The 13396-nt window shown below is 48.8% G+C and overlaps 1 protein-coding gene across 1 annotated transcript in view; it reads right to left on the reverse strand.

Moving 5' to 3' along the window:
• Positions 1 to 7449: 7449 nt before the first annotated feature.
• Positions 7450 to 13396, reverse strand: part of bop1 (BOP1 ribosomal biogenesis factor) — a 60303-nt gene continuing 54356 nt past the window's right edge. Inside the window, exons 12-16 of the mRNA XM_062529967.1 lie at positions 13200 to 13380; positions 11179 to 11470; positions 9958 to 10042; positions 9661 to 9768; positions 7450 to 8654 (exon numbers count right to left, since the gene is read on the reverse strand). Coding sequence (XP_062385951.1) covers positions 8501 to 8654; positions 9661 to 9768; positions 9958 to 10042; positions 11179 to 11470; positions 13200 to 13380 — 820 coding nt within the window. The 3' untranslated portion in view covers positions 7450 to 8500. The remainder of the gene's footprint in view (positions 8655 to 9660; positions 9769 to 9957; positions 10043 to 11178; positions 11471 to 13199; positions 13381 to 13396) is intronic.

Here is a 13396-nt window from a genome sequence, read left to right on the forward strand (position 1 = left end):
GGGGAGGTAGGAAGAGAGTAAAAGAGGGGAAAGAGAGAGGTCAACGAAAGAGTGAAAGGGGAGATGGGGAGAGAGAGAGAGAGAGAGAGAGAGAGAGAGAGAGAGAGAGAGAGAGAGAGAGATAGGTGGAAGGTGTAACCTCTCAGCTGTCTGGAGATGAGTGATGCTCTGTGTGTTTAAGAAATACCGGGATTTCTGCCGGTGCGATCCACTTAAAGGCTAGCTTAGGGATCACATTGCCCCCTTCTCCCATCTCTCTCTCCCCCACCTCCACCTAAACCTCCCCCCTCCCCCTCCCTCTCCCCTCCCTCCTCAGACCCCGTTTCCCCGCTCGCCCCCTCGGCTTCCTGGAGGGAGTGTACTTTCTGAACGCTGTCCAGGTAAGGATTTAGGGGCTCAGATTTACGACTCAGGGGGGACCCCACAGCTGGGGTGAGGATTAACAGAGGGCCTGAGCAGGAAGGTTTGGGGGGCAAATAAATCAGGGGGTCTAAAAAAGAGGGAGAGAGAGAGAGAGAAAGAGAGAGAGAGGGAGGGAGAACAGAGGGATGGTGGAAAGGAATAGAGAGAGAGAGAGAAGTGATAGCACGAGGAAGGGACAGGACAAAGAGTGATGAGAGGAGAAGAAAGAGAGAGATGAGTGGAGAAGAAAAGAAACATCAGTAGTTTTGCTGGGGATCAGACGTCTAGGAAATGGTGGGGATGAGTCAACATCACAAACTACTATATCAGTTTATTTTTGTGCACATCTGTTCAGGAGAACAAGGAGGAACTGTTTCACACAGCTGTATTTAGCTACAAAGTCACTCACTTAATTTTACCACCTGACTTGGCATCTTGGGCTCATGTTTTGTCAGTCCGTGCCGTTGGGCTTTGTGTGTTTCTAAATATGGCAAATCTCTTTTGGCCCGTAACTGAAGCTGAATGGGAAATGACATCACGTTGGTTGGTCATCATTCTTGCACTGTCTCAAAATGTGTCCTCAAATAGTCAAGGTCATGGTGTCTCAGACCACAGATTACGACTGTGGCATTGGACCTGAGGGACATCACACACACACTGACACACACACACACACACACACAGCCTATGACTAGGGTTGTGTGTTGGAGACTTAACTCTCTGTCTCTCTCAAACACACATACACACACACACGCATGTGATGACTGCTGTGCCGGACAGTTAACTGCCTCTGCGAGCGCGTGCACGCACGCACGCACACACACACACACACACACACACACACACACACACACACACATGCAGTCTGCTTGCGGGTGGAGAAGAACCAGGAGAGTGGTCTAATACGGAAAGCAGGTCGACTTGACTGGAAACAGGCCTGGTCGTTGGCGAGGCCCGGTCATCTCCCTGCCTGCCTGCCTGCCTGCCTGCCTGCCTGCCTGCGCGCCTTCCCCACATCCTGTTTTCAGAGAGATGCCGATGTCAACTCACACTGAGCCCTCGGCGGTGCCGCCGGCAGCAGCGGTGGAACGAAACGTAACGGTGGGCGCGTGCCCAGTAGCGGGCACAGAGGCATTTTTATCGCCTGCTGGCTAATGCCCCAGCATATCCTCAACAAACCCACATGTCAGACGGCAGGAGCACCACCGCCACCACCACCACCTCCACCACCGTGTGCGTTCAAGGTACGCTTGACAGAGGAAGAAAGAAACGGTTTTTTTTTTTCGTTTTTACAAAAATGAGGAAAGTTTTTAATCTGTAACCTCAAGTTCGTTCTTCCAAAACTGGGGATAAGTCCCTGGATACATCAGTCCCTTCGAAAAGCTTGGTGCTAAATGTGTGGAGTGGTCTAATGGAAAAGCCTTAGGCGAGGTTCATGCTGAATTCACAGTGACAGGCCCCAGCTTCGGACCAGAGATATATCTATGGTAACAACAAAAGCAAACATTTTGGTATTTGATATTCATGCTTTTTGCTCTGATATTGCGGGATCGGGATGTTTGCTTAGCCCAGGGACATGGATCCCAGGCTCGTTTTGGTCGGCTGAAACTCTCGAAGCAGCCAGAGCCACGGAACGTGGGCCGGCCGCAGCAGGTAAGCAGCAAGTCTGCCTGCCAAATCGGCGGCGGAAAACTATTACGCTACCAGAAGAAATCACATAAAAACAAAAAAAAAAGCCGACCCCGGTATTTACACACACAGGAAACCAACCGGACAGATTGCCAGTGTAGGTGTGAATATCTTCAAGCTGCTTTTGCTTTCCCCGTTTTCGTTTTCGTCACCCCGCACACCCTCCCACCCTCCAACCACCTCCACCCACTGCCAGATCCTTTCCCCTCACATCCTGGAAGAGGTCCCTCGGTGTCCAGATAATAAAAGACTGCTGCCGGGTGCCGCCAGGCCTTGTTACTCGCACGCCGAGGGCACGGTAGACGGGGGCCCTTTTTCTCTTGCCTCGACTGGCCTCGCCTTCAAAAAAAAAAAAAAAAAGCCAGCCCTTCCATATCAAATGTGGTGCTTAAAGTAACCAGAGAGCAGCCTTTTACTTTTCTCTAAATTAGCCTAGGCAACTCAATTTCACTGTGGTTTGCTTCCACCGCCGGCGTCTGCACGGGGCTGCTGCCGCGCGATGATGTCATCGCGGGGTTGTAAGCACATGTGCGGGGGAAAATAGACTAGAGAGGGAGAAGAAGGGAGGAGTTAAAAAAAAGGTTCCCCTATTTAGGGGTAATTTGTAACAGATCTGAATTAAGGCGGCTGCCAAGGGTTCACAGTGCTGTTTTCCTTCCAATTAAAAGACTGTAAACTCTACTCCACCAAATGAAAGAGGGGGCAGAAAAAAAAAGGGTTGAGAATTTTGCAGGTGTTGCAAATTGGGGTCAAGGAGTATCAAATCTGGCCCTCTCTCCCACTGAAAGATACTCTGTTTCACCAGTGGGCGAGGAGACTGTAGTTCCTCAGTTTTTGGTATCGCCTTCAGGAAAAAAAAACGAAAGAAAAAAAAGAGAGAAAAAACAGTGAAGGAATGTTTTTCACGCTACATCTGCCAAAGTCTTCAAAGCTGAAGAAGGGCTCCATTGTCAACAGGGGGAAAGGACAGACAGACAAAATAAGATTGAGCATCTGTGTGAGAGAAAGCGCTTCTGGCCTACGCTGCGTTCTGCCCTCTACTGACTACCGTCCTCCAAGAGAACTCTAGGAACAGAGTCAGTTTGTTGTGTTCAGTGTCTTCTCTCTCTCTCTCTCTCTCTCTGTATGTGTGTGTGTATGTGTGTGTGTGTGTGTGTGAGGGCCCTTGGTGTGTTCGGTTCCCACCTTAGAAAAACAGACACGGAGATGGGATAGTACACAGGAGCAGGAGAGTCGAGCCGAGGACAAACGACAGACTCTGGAGTTGGACTGTCAACGGAGATCAAAGTGCTCCTTCAGCCTCCGTACAGCCTCCCACTGAAACCTCCAGCAACAGAAGCCTACGGATGAGGGATTCGCTTGGTAGTGTCCAAACTAGGATATCCTGAGAGTCGAAAAAAAGCAAAGGCAGTTTGTGGCTTGTGACGAGGGAATATTTTTTCACTGAGACTGCCGTTAGGTTTGCTAAACATTTGCACTTAACGCATAACTGTCTAATACCTCAATAAACCCTGCTTTTATTTCGGCCTCAGAGCTAAAATCATTCGAAACCATAATGGCCTTGGAATTACAATCTTTCAGATTCCAAACAGAAAACCTCATCTGCAAACTGTGGTCTTGATTAAGTAGATAAACTTGAAGAAAAAAAAAAAAAAGACTTGCTCAAACATGAGTTGCAAGGAAAATATTAATGTGCCCTCACAATGTCAATAATGTGTTTGGCTGCTACTGTTTGGAATGACTCAATGTAAAAAAAAAAAAAATCCCATCCGTCTTTTGGCAATAAAAGCCCTTGGACCCGAAGCGTCTCCCTTTCTCCTCGGCGCTCGTAATTCTCCCCGGTCACATAGCACGTCCCCCTGAGCAATGTCTGGATGCCGTCGACTCTAAAAATATAAAAGCGATCGACCCTGACCGTCATTACACAGATGCTCAAAAATAAACGTATTCTTTGTCGTCGTCGAGACGTACGAATGACTCCGGCGGCTGCCAATCAGGATGAGGCTGGGATGCCTAGCGGTGGCCCTCTCTTCCCTCGGCCTTGTGGGTAAGGCTTGCCTTACGACTCCGGGGGTGGCGGCGGGTATCCCGACAACAGACCTGCTGACAATAAGAGCATTAGCCCAAATGAAACCCCCTGCCTCCGAGCGGCAGTCCCAAATTAGCTTATGGAAGCGAGGACTCGGGGAGCTTTCTGGAGCACAGCGCACGGGGAGAAATGGGGCTCTAATTTTTTCCACTTATTGTGGAATGTGGTCGTCCCAGTGCCCAGTTTCTCCGCACCGCATATTTGCTGTTTGTTTTGACCGTTCTCCCTGCGGGAAGAGAGAGCGAAAGAGTGCGAGTGAAAGAAAGAAAGAGAGAGAGAGAGGAGGAAAAAGGGTTAGAAAAAGCAATGGAAACACTCGACGTCTGCCAGGACTGCATCCATTTCTTCTAAAACTATTCAGAGTGATGCAATGGGAGTGTTACTGGGTTTCACTGACAGGAAAACCACAGGTACACACTGAGCCTCTCACTCACTCACTAACTCACTCACAGACTCTCTCTCTCTCTCTCACACACACACATACACACACTCACACAGGGCTTGAAAGACATCCAAAGCCTACTATAGGCACTCACTGCCACAGACTGAAGGCCTTTACTGGCCATAGGTAGTCTCACACACATACACACACACACACACACAAAGAAAGCCACATTCTATACCCATCTTCCCGTGTCTAAGCGGCTGCATAAAGCTGTATTTATTCTACAGTAGGGTCGCTGATCTGTGAAGGCCTCACCAGACGCTGCCCCTGGCGAAGTCTGCCTGCTGCCGCAACGGCTCGCCGTCCAGAGGAGCCGAAAGGAGGAAGTCATTAGGAGGTCAGCGAGTCTCCCACAGCCTCCATGATGTCATCTACCTACCCCCCTGAAAAAGCCAGAGCGGGGGCCGGGGAGCCTTTTTCGGAATTTCGACTGTGCCATTTTCGGGTTTTTCGAACAGGAGCGTGGCGAGCACGTCTGGGGGCCCTCTCTCTCTCCGCTCCGTCTGCCTCTTACCGGGTTTCACGCCACCGGCCACTGCCAACCGTCACCACCACCACCGCCGTCCGCCCGCCCGCCTGCCAGCCTGCCAGCCAGCCAGCCAGCCAGCCAGCCAGCCACATGGGCACACGCCTCGGTCTGCTCTGTTGGCGTGCCAAAAATAGCCTCATCGCCTCTGCCAATCTGTGAGGTTTTTTTTTTTTCCGGTGGAAGTGTGCGGTGCCATTTACATCATCTGAAGGGACCTATCTACTTCCACTGATTAAAATAATTTTTACGCACACCCATTTCCTCTATGGTCAGAAGCCATGAAGTGAAAGTCTGGGGGTGGGGGGGGGGGGGGGGGGGTGGCGGGGGGTTACAGGACATCAAGACTCAGCTGGACAGCTGCGATCGATTGAGCGGTTTCCCTCACTACTGCCGGTGTTAATTGATAAATGTGGTAAAACGAACCGACTCTTTATTATTTCTTTTCAAAAAAAGTTTCCATTTTAGAGGAACGTCAGGAGAGGAAAGCGATTAGACATGGAGGGAGAGAGGGAGACAGTGCTATATACTTTATGGGCCGTGGCTTTCTCAACGCTCTTGTGCATGTATGCGATATCAAAGCACTTCCCAACTTATTAGGACGCCGTCAATGTAGCGTTTAATGTTTTGGTCCCCATCAAGTAAATTTGATCTTCAGGGGGGAAACGACTGCCTTCAGAACACTTTTACTGCTGCCAGTGTTCCAGTTGTCCATTACAGCAGCAAGAGGTTCACTACAGAAAAAGAAATACAACTTCCTCTGAACGAACACTAGAAAAAGATCATATAATTTAGAAAATTGACTTTTGGCTTTTATATTTGTTTGAATGATTAAAAAAAATCAAAATAACCTTCCTGATACATTTTGTGCATTTGATTTCGCAGTTATTTATTTTGGAGATGCTTTTACCAAAAGTTACTTGCAGTTGAGGAACAACAATCATGTTTCAGGAGATTGGGATTGCTGATCAGATTCAAATCAATCACCCAGTATAAATAATCAGATGATGTAAATAACTGATCTGCAAGGTATCTCACATACTCCTGTTCTGCTGTCTCCCTGCTGTCCAGCACTCTTAACCATTCTCCCGGGGTGCCTCTCATTTAGTCCTTTATACATCCTCCCTTCCTTCCCCGGTCTTTGTCCTCACTGATCTACATAAAGAATGATGGGGCGGCAACAATGGGATAGTCGATCCAGTGTTAATTATAGATCAGTGGGAACGAGCCTGGAGGATCGAGGAGAGAAGTTGAGAGGCACCCCTGGTAAAGTATGGCCGTGACTGCACAGCACTGCATTGCACTGGTAACCAGAGTTCTATACTGTTCAATGTGGGCACGCCACGAGAAATTGGACTCCGTAGCCGATGATAAGCCAATAAATTTGGTTTAAACGCTGTGGCGAACTGCACACGCAAATGAAAGTGATTTAAATGGCAAGGCTGAGTATGGGGGATTAAGAGCTTAATGGCTGTGGCAAGGTTTGTGAAGGTTTAAGTACACCTTTTAACGCAAATGCACAAACCCAGTGATGCAATCAAAACCACTGCTCAACTCCCTCCCCTCAGTCTCTCGCTCTTTCTCACACACACACACACACACAGACTAACACAGAGACACAGACAAACACATACACACACAGATACAGACAAAGACACAGTCAAACACACACACACACACACACTGACTGTCAAACACTTATTTCCAGTGGACAGTCAGTATGCAGACTTTTGTTTTTTGTTTTGCTTTAAAAAAAACACATGACAGATTATAAATCCACTCTAGAGGCCTTACGAGGGGCCTTGAAAATGGCCCAAATAAACTCTGCAGTCTTTCAAGAGAGCCTCTGAGCTCCTGATCCTCCGCACGTCCACCCACCCGCCAGCCCGCCCGTCGGTCGATCGGTCGGTCAGTCCGGCGCTGCCATAGCGGAGCAGTGGAGAGAGGCGAGGGAGCAAGGGAGGGAGCCGCAGGTGGACGGCCTTGGGCGAAACCCGATCCCCCGCGCACACACACGGGCTTCTGATCGCTCACGTCTGGGCCCCGGCCGTGGCGGAGGAAAGGGAAACCTATTCCCAAGCCGCCGCCAAACCACCCCCCTCCCCTTCGCTGCATATATTTCACGAGTTTTGAAATCACCCTCGGTGACCTAGTAAGAACACAAGAGAAGGTGCGGAGGAGCGAAAGAGGGAGGATTTGGCATGTGTGAATGAATGTGTGTGTGTGTGTGTGTGTGTGTGTGTGTGTGGTTGGGGGGGGCGGGGGTGCGTACTGCACACAAAAAGCAAACTAGACACATTTCATGAAACACCATATTTAATTAAAAAATCATCATCAAAAGATAGCACGTAGAGGTTCCAAATTCTGACGGGGTTACATACACAAAAACATAACGTCGCCCTGGTGTGATTTGTCACGAATACCAGTAGCGCCAAGGAATTAAGAGAGTGAGTGAACGTGTGTGTGTGTGTGTACTGTACGTGTGTGTGTGTGTGTGTCATTCAACATCAAGAGGGGACATGAAACATAAATGTCTGGTTTACTTTGCTGGACAGCAGTCTGGTGAAGCTCACAATCGCTTTCTTCTCAAATGTTGTTGACTTTGGCATGGTCTGGCAATATGAGTGTGTGTGAGTGAGCGTGTATGTGTGTGTGCGTGTGTGTGCGTGCCTGTGTGTGTGTGAGTGTGTATGTGTGTGTGTGTGTGTCTGTGTGTGTGTGTGTGTGTGTGTGTGTGTGTAACACATGATGTTTTTGAACAAACTGTCTGGCTGTCGGAGGATTAGCGGTGGATCTTGATTGGCCCGTGAGGCAGCTGTGAGGTGCGCGGTGGGGGCGGAAGTGGAGCTCTTTTTCCCCTGCTCCCGGCGGCTCCAGATCTGGCCTGGCGTTTGAAATCCAACCTGTTTATTTTACAGTGTCAGTTTCGGCAGAAGAGAGCCTGCAGTGTGTGAGGCCGAGAGAGGGAGGGAGAGAGGGAGAGAGAGAGAGAGACAGAGAGAGAGAGAGAGAGAGAGAGAGAGAAAACGAACGCGTGCATGACTGAGCGGGTTGTGCTTGGAGCTGTCTCATGTCTTGGGAAAATATATTGTGTGGGTGTGGATGTAAGTGTGGATGTTAAGTGTGTGTGTGTGTGTGTGTGTGTGTGTGTGTGTGTGTGTCTGTAAGTCTGTGATAGACTCGATGATTTCCCTCCTGCGCTTCTGGTCCCGAGTCACGATTGGCCGAGAGGTGTCCGGCGCTGGGTGAGATCAGGTCACGGGCATGATGACATAAGGGGGGTGGGGGGGTTGCGATGGCGTCTAGAGGTCACTGCAGGTCAGCGAGGGATCTCGCCGAACGGAGACGCTCAGGTGAAGAGGCGGACGGTGCCGTCGGCCCCCGAGGAGAACACCCACGGCTGCGTGGGGTGGAAGGCCACGTCCAGGGCGCCCAGGTCGTGCGTGATGGCGTGCCCCTTCAGAACCTTCACCGGGACGATGAGAGGGTTCTGCAGCAGATCACTGTAGAACAAAAACACAGACACAACGCACGGAGAGAGTGACAGAGAGCGAGAGAGAGAGAGAAGGAGAGAGAGAGAGAAAACATGAGTGGTGAGCGAAAAAGTGAAAGCTCCGACTTCCTGAAAACAACGCGGTTTCAGCTTTATTTAGCCCTTTTTTTACTGCGCAGCTTCGCGTAGGTTATAGATGAAATAAAACGTAGAATGTTGGAAATATGGTTTGCAGTATCAACAGTTAAAGTTGGGCAGAGAGAAGAAGAAAAAAAAAAGAAGCGAGCAGTGGAAAAATAACATTACATCCTCGGTTTGAATATAAAGAGATCTATTAAGGCCAGCTGATGAGGGGGGTTCGATCCAGATTTGTGTTGCTCTTGACCACGCACGGATCATTACCGATGCTCAAAGAGCATTCCTGACCAGACCGCCTGAATGATAGTCTGTCCTGTGGATATGCACTGGACGGCTGCCCAAAACACACTGAAAATTGGAGGGTTGGACAGAGAAAGAGAGAGCGAGAGAGAGAGAGAGGGAGAGAGAGAGAGAGAGAGAGAGAGAGAGAGCGAGAGAGAGAGAGAGAGAGAGAGAGAGAGAGAGAAAACACAAGGCAAGCAAGCAAAGAGTTTGGAAGAGCGAAGAATGAGAGAGCTGAATGAGGAGGGAGACATGCCCGACAACGCGATTAAGAGGGAAAACAAGTGAATACTACAGTGAGTCACAATACAGAGAGAGAGAGAGCGAGAGAGCAAGAGGGAAGGAGAGAGAGAGAACGAGAAAGGAGAGAGAGCGAGAGAGAGAGAGAATGAGAGAGGGGGAAGAAAGAAAGAAAGAAAGAGAGAGAGACTATTACAGAGGAAATGTGATAAGACACGGTAGGAAGGAGCAATAACATTACAGAGAGTGAGTGAGCGAGGGAGAGGGAGAGAGATGCGACAGAAGGTGGCGAGGAAGGGAGGAAGGGAGGGAGGAAGGGAGGAAGGGAGGGAGGGTGTGAGGGCGTAAGTACTCACTTGTACACCATGCCGTGGCAGACGATGACGCTCCCGTCGTCCGAGGCCGATGCGAAGAGGGGGTAGCTCCTATGGTAGGCCACGCCTCTCAGGGCCTTCTTGTGGTGCCTGCGGACCGACAAACCCAAACGTGACAGACGTGAGCAAGACTTTCCCCTCCGGGTCTGGCTAACGCTACGCTAAAACACGTAAGAAAGAGGAACAAAAAAAAAAAAAGACAGAAGACGAAGAGAAAAAAGAAAAAGAAAAAGAGCGACGAAAGGAGAAGAAAATCCACTTTGGATTTCGCTGACTCACCGGAGCACTTTGTACGGCTTGGTGGACAAGTCCAAATCAAACCAAGTGAGCCGCGAGTCGTAGCTGCCGCAGATCACGTTGTCGCCTGTGGAAAAGAAACGAAGAGACGGGTCAGGGGGACGGCATTAGGGGACGCTCCAGCCATGCCCACTGTATGCACAAACATTCGGGATTGTTGGAAAAAAATGATCAACTCAATTCGAGAGAGTAAACAAACAAACAAAAAACAGTCACATAATATTGAAAATTGAATCCAGTATTCCACCCACAGCCTGGGTTTCTTCCTAAGAGCAATAACTGAAAATAAAAGACAGAAACACAGAAGAAAATCTGGATGCAAGTACCTACACTGACATTGACCCAACATGACATCTAAAATGAATCCAAGATGGTCTTCAAAAAGCAAAGTGCCATTTGAGGTTTCTCTGTGTGTGGTTACCAAGATAACCTTACAGTCCTACTTTGAGAAAGACCTCCATGTTCTTCGTCTGTACATACAGTATAGCACATTCAACTCTTCCTATTAGTATCCCCCACTCTCACTTAACCCTCTGAAGGTCTGTTATGCTTTTATCCACACAGCCAACAATAAGGTCTACACAGAGGATATAGCAGGCATACCTTTAACCGTTTCATTTAGTATCCCCAATCCAATCTTTAAATTCCTCCAACTGTAAGTCTTCTATCCATAAACCCCATGCATATTGATCCATGCCTGTACTTAAGACTTATTCCTTTGGCTGGCGCCTTCATTCAGAGTGACTTACATATGTCAATGATTACCAGGGCCATTCTCCTCAGAGCAACTCAGGGTTAGAGGAGGAGGTTAATGGGAGAAATACTGATTTCAATATTGGACTTTCTGCTTTCAATGATGTAAAAATCATCATTTTACATCATTGAAAGCAGGAAGTCCTATGCATGGGTTTCATTGAAATCCGTATTTCTCCCATCTCAAGGCAAATTGAGGGAATGATGCACGACCATTCAAAAACATGACTGGTTTTCTAAAGATACAAAGCTTAATGCTAATCGGTGAAGTGTCCCTTTAAGGACACAGCCAGGAATTGAACCCACAACCTTCCTGGCTACTGCACTGCACTGCTAACCCATCTCCTTAGCCACTACGCTACCACCAGTCTCATCTACGAGGACCCTCCCCCCTCCACCCCCCTACAGTGGAACCGGGTCCTGGGCCTGCTGCTGCTGCAGGGCACTCACCTCCCGGGTGGATGGCCATGCTGGAGATCCACTTGCAGTTGGCGGCGAGCTTCTTGGCCAGCTCCTGCTTGATGAGGTTGTAGACGCGCACGTAGCGCTGCGTGGCCACGAAGAAGAAGGGCCGCACCGGGTGGAAGGCCACGCACTGCACCTGGCCCTTGTTGCGGCTGAAGGGGTTCTGCGTGCGCCGCTTGCTCACCTGGTGGATCAGCACCTGCGTGCTGCTGTTGTTGTCGGGCATGACGCTGGCCAGGTAGTCGCCCTTGCCGTGCCAGGTCACCTGGCGGACCGCCTGTGAGGGTGGAGGAGGTGGGGGGAGAGAGAGGGAGGGAGGGAGAGAGAGAGAGAGAGATGATTAGATCAAAGAGAGGTGGATATAGAGGTGTGAGGAGATAAGGGAGGGAGAGAGAGAGAGAGAGATGATTAGATCAAAGAGAGGTGGATATAGAGGTGTGAGGAGATAAGAGGGGAAAAGTGGAGGGAAGACATGGGGAGAGAAAGAGAGAAAGAAAGAAAGAAAAAAGAGAGAGAAGAATCAAAGAAGGATGTACAGGTGGATTGGGAGGAGAGAGAGAGAGGGAGAGAGAGGGAGGGAGAGAGAAAGAGAGAGAATGAATGAATGAATGAAAGAAAGAAAGAAGGAAAGAAAGAAAGAAAGAAAGAAAGAGAGAAGAATAAACGAAGGATGTACAGGTGGATTGGGAGGGAAGTGGAAAGAGAGGAGATAGAGGTGTATAGAGGTGCAGAAAAGGAAGACGAAGAAAAACGATAGGAAAGGTAGAGCAAAGGGACATAAAGGAACAGAGGAGAGAGAGAGAGAGAGAGAGTGAAAGAGAGAGAGAGAGAGAGAGAGAGAGAGAGAGAGAGAGAGAGAGAAAGAAAGCAAACCAGGTTGGGGCCACATACCCACAGAGTGAAAAACGAGGAGTGAATGAGTCACTGAAAACGGCTGAAGGTCGGAGGTCAATGTAATTCTGTGGTAATTTCATGGGCAACATAATCCAATTGTGACCGTTAAAAAAATCCACCACACACACACACACACACACACACACACACACACACACACACACACACACACACACACACACACACACACAGAGACTCACATGCGCGCACACATACGAACGCACACACACACACACACACACACACACACACACACACACGTTCAAAGGCTGTGGCTGAATTTATTATTATTATTATTAATGCTATCCTGGCTGCCTCTCGCAGGTTGCCAACTGGCTCGTGTGAGTTTGTCACAGCCCCTGCTCTCTATTTTTCCCTGCCGTTTTAATTGGAAACTAGATGGGTCTTAGATTTCTTTCCACTTGAGGGGGGAAAAAAGCAAACCACAAAGTCTGGGGCTGAGAAGAACTTGCGAGATTCAGCTCACGTGAGGACTTTTTGAGCAGACAGAAGGAAAAAATAAAGTGTGTTGACGTCCTCGTGCAAGGGCAAACAACTGACGGGTCATAACTAGAGGGGTGTGAAAAGCCCTTGCTAATTTTAGAGGGTTTTTACAATTAACGCTACTTGTTCAGTCAGAGCTTCACTTAATTCACTTGTTTTAGCGGTCTATACTGCAGTTATTTTAAAACAAGACTCTCGGATGGAAGAAGATCTACAGCAACATTATTGTTGTAATCCTCCAATCTACATTCTATGAAGTGTTAGCATTAACAAACTCCTACTGTTCAGCATGAGACCTAAGACCTTGCCGTTATTTTGTGAATTTCTATTTTGCTTGATTCATTTCAATCTGTCATCTTCCTTAATAACTTACAGTACAAGCAAACACCAATAGCAATGCCCATCAAATCAAAAACAGTTGCTGTTCCATCACTAATGGAAAGTACCACTGCATGGATGCATGCACAATGCGGTACAAGTCCATAATCTTGTTTTTAATCTACATTTTGTAGCATCTAATGCATCTACCAAATACATGACACTTAAATGTATGATGTATGACTTGTGTTTTGTAGATAGATAGATAGATATGCCATGCTGTGTGATACCTTGGGGTGTTTGAGGAGCAGGCGATAGCCCAGCTCCTGCTCCTTGCCTTCAGCAGTGGCCCACTGGGCAGGCTGCTCGCGGGCCTCCTCCGGCTCCACGTAGGCCGAGATGATCTGGTCAGTGGCGCTTGAGATCAGGCGGTCACCCAGGCCAGGGTTCAGCAGCACCACCGTCTCGTTACTGAGGGAGGGAGGGC

The sequence above is a fragment of the Sardina pilchardus genome, chromosome 24, assembly GCF_963854185.1.
Source record: "Sardina pilchardus chromosome 24, fSarPil1.1, whole genome shotgun sequence".
NCBI classification, from domain to species: domain Eukaryota; kingdom Metazoa; phylum Chordata; class Actinopteri; order Clupeiformes; family Clupeidae; genus Sardina; species Sardina pilchardus.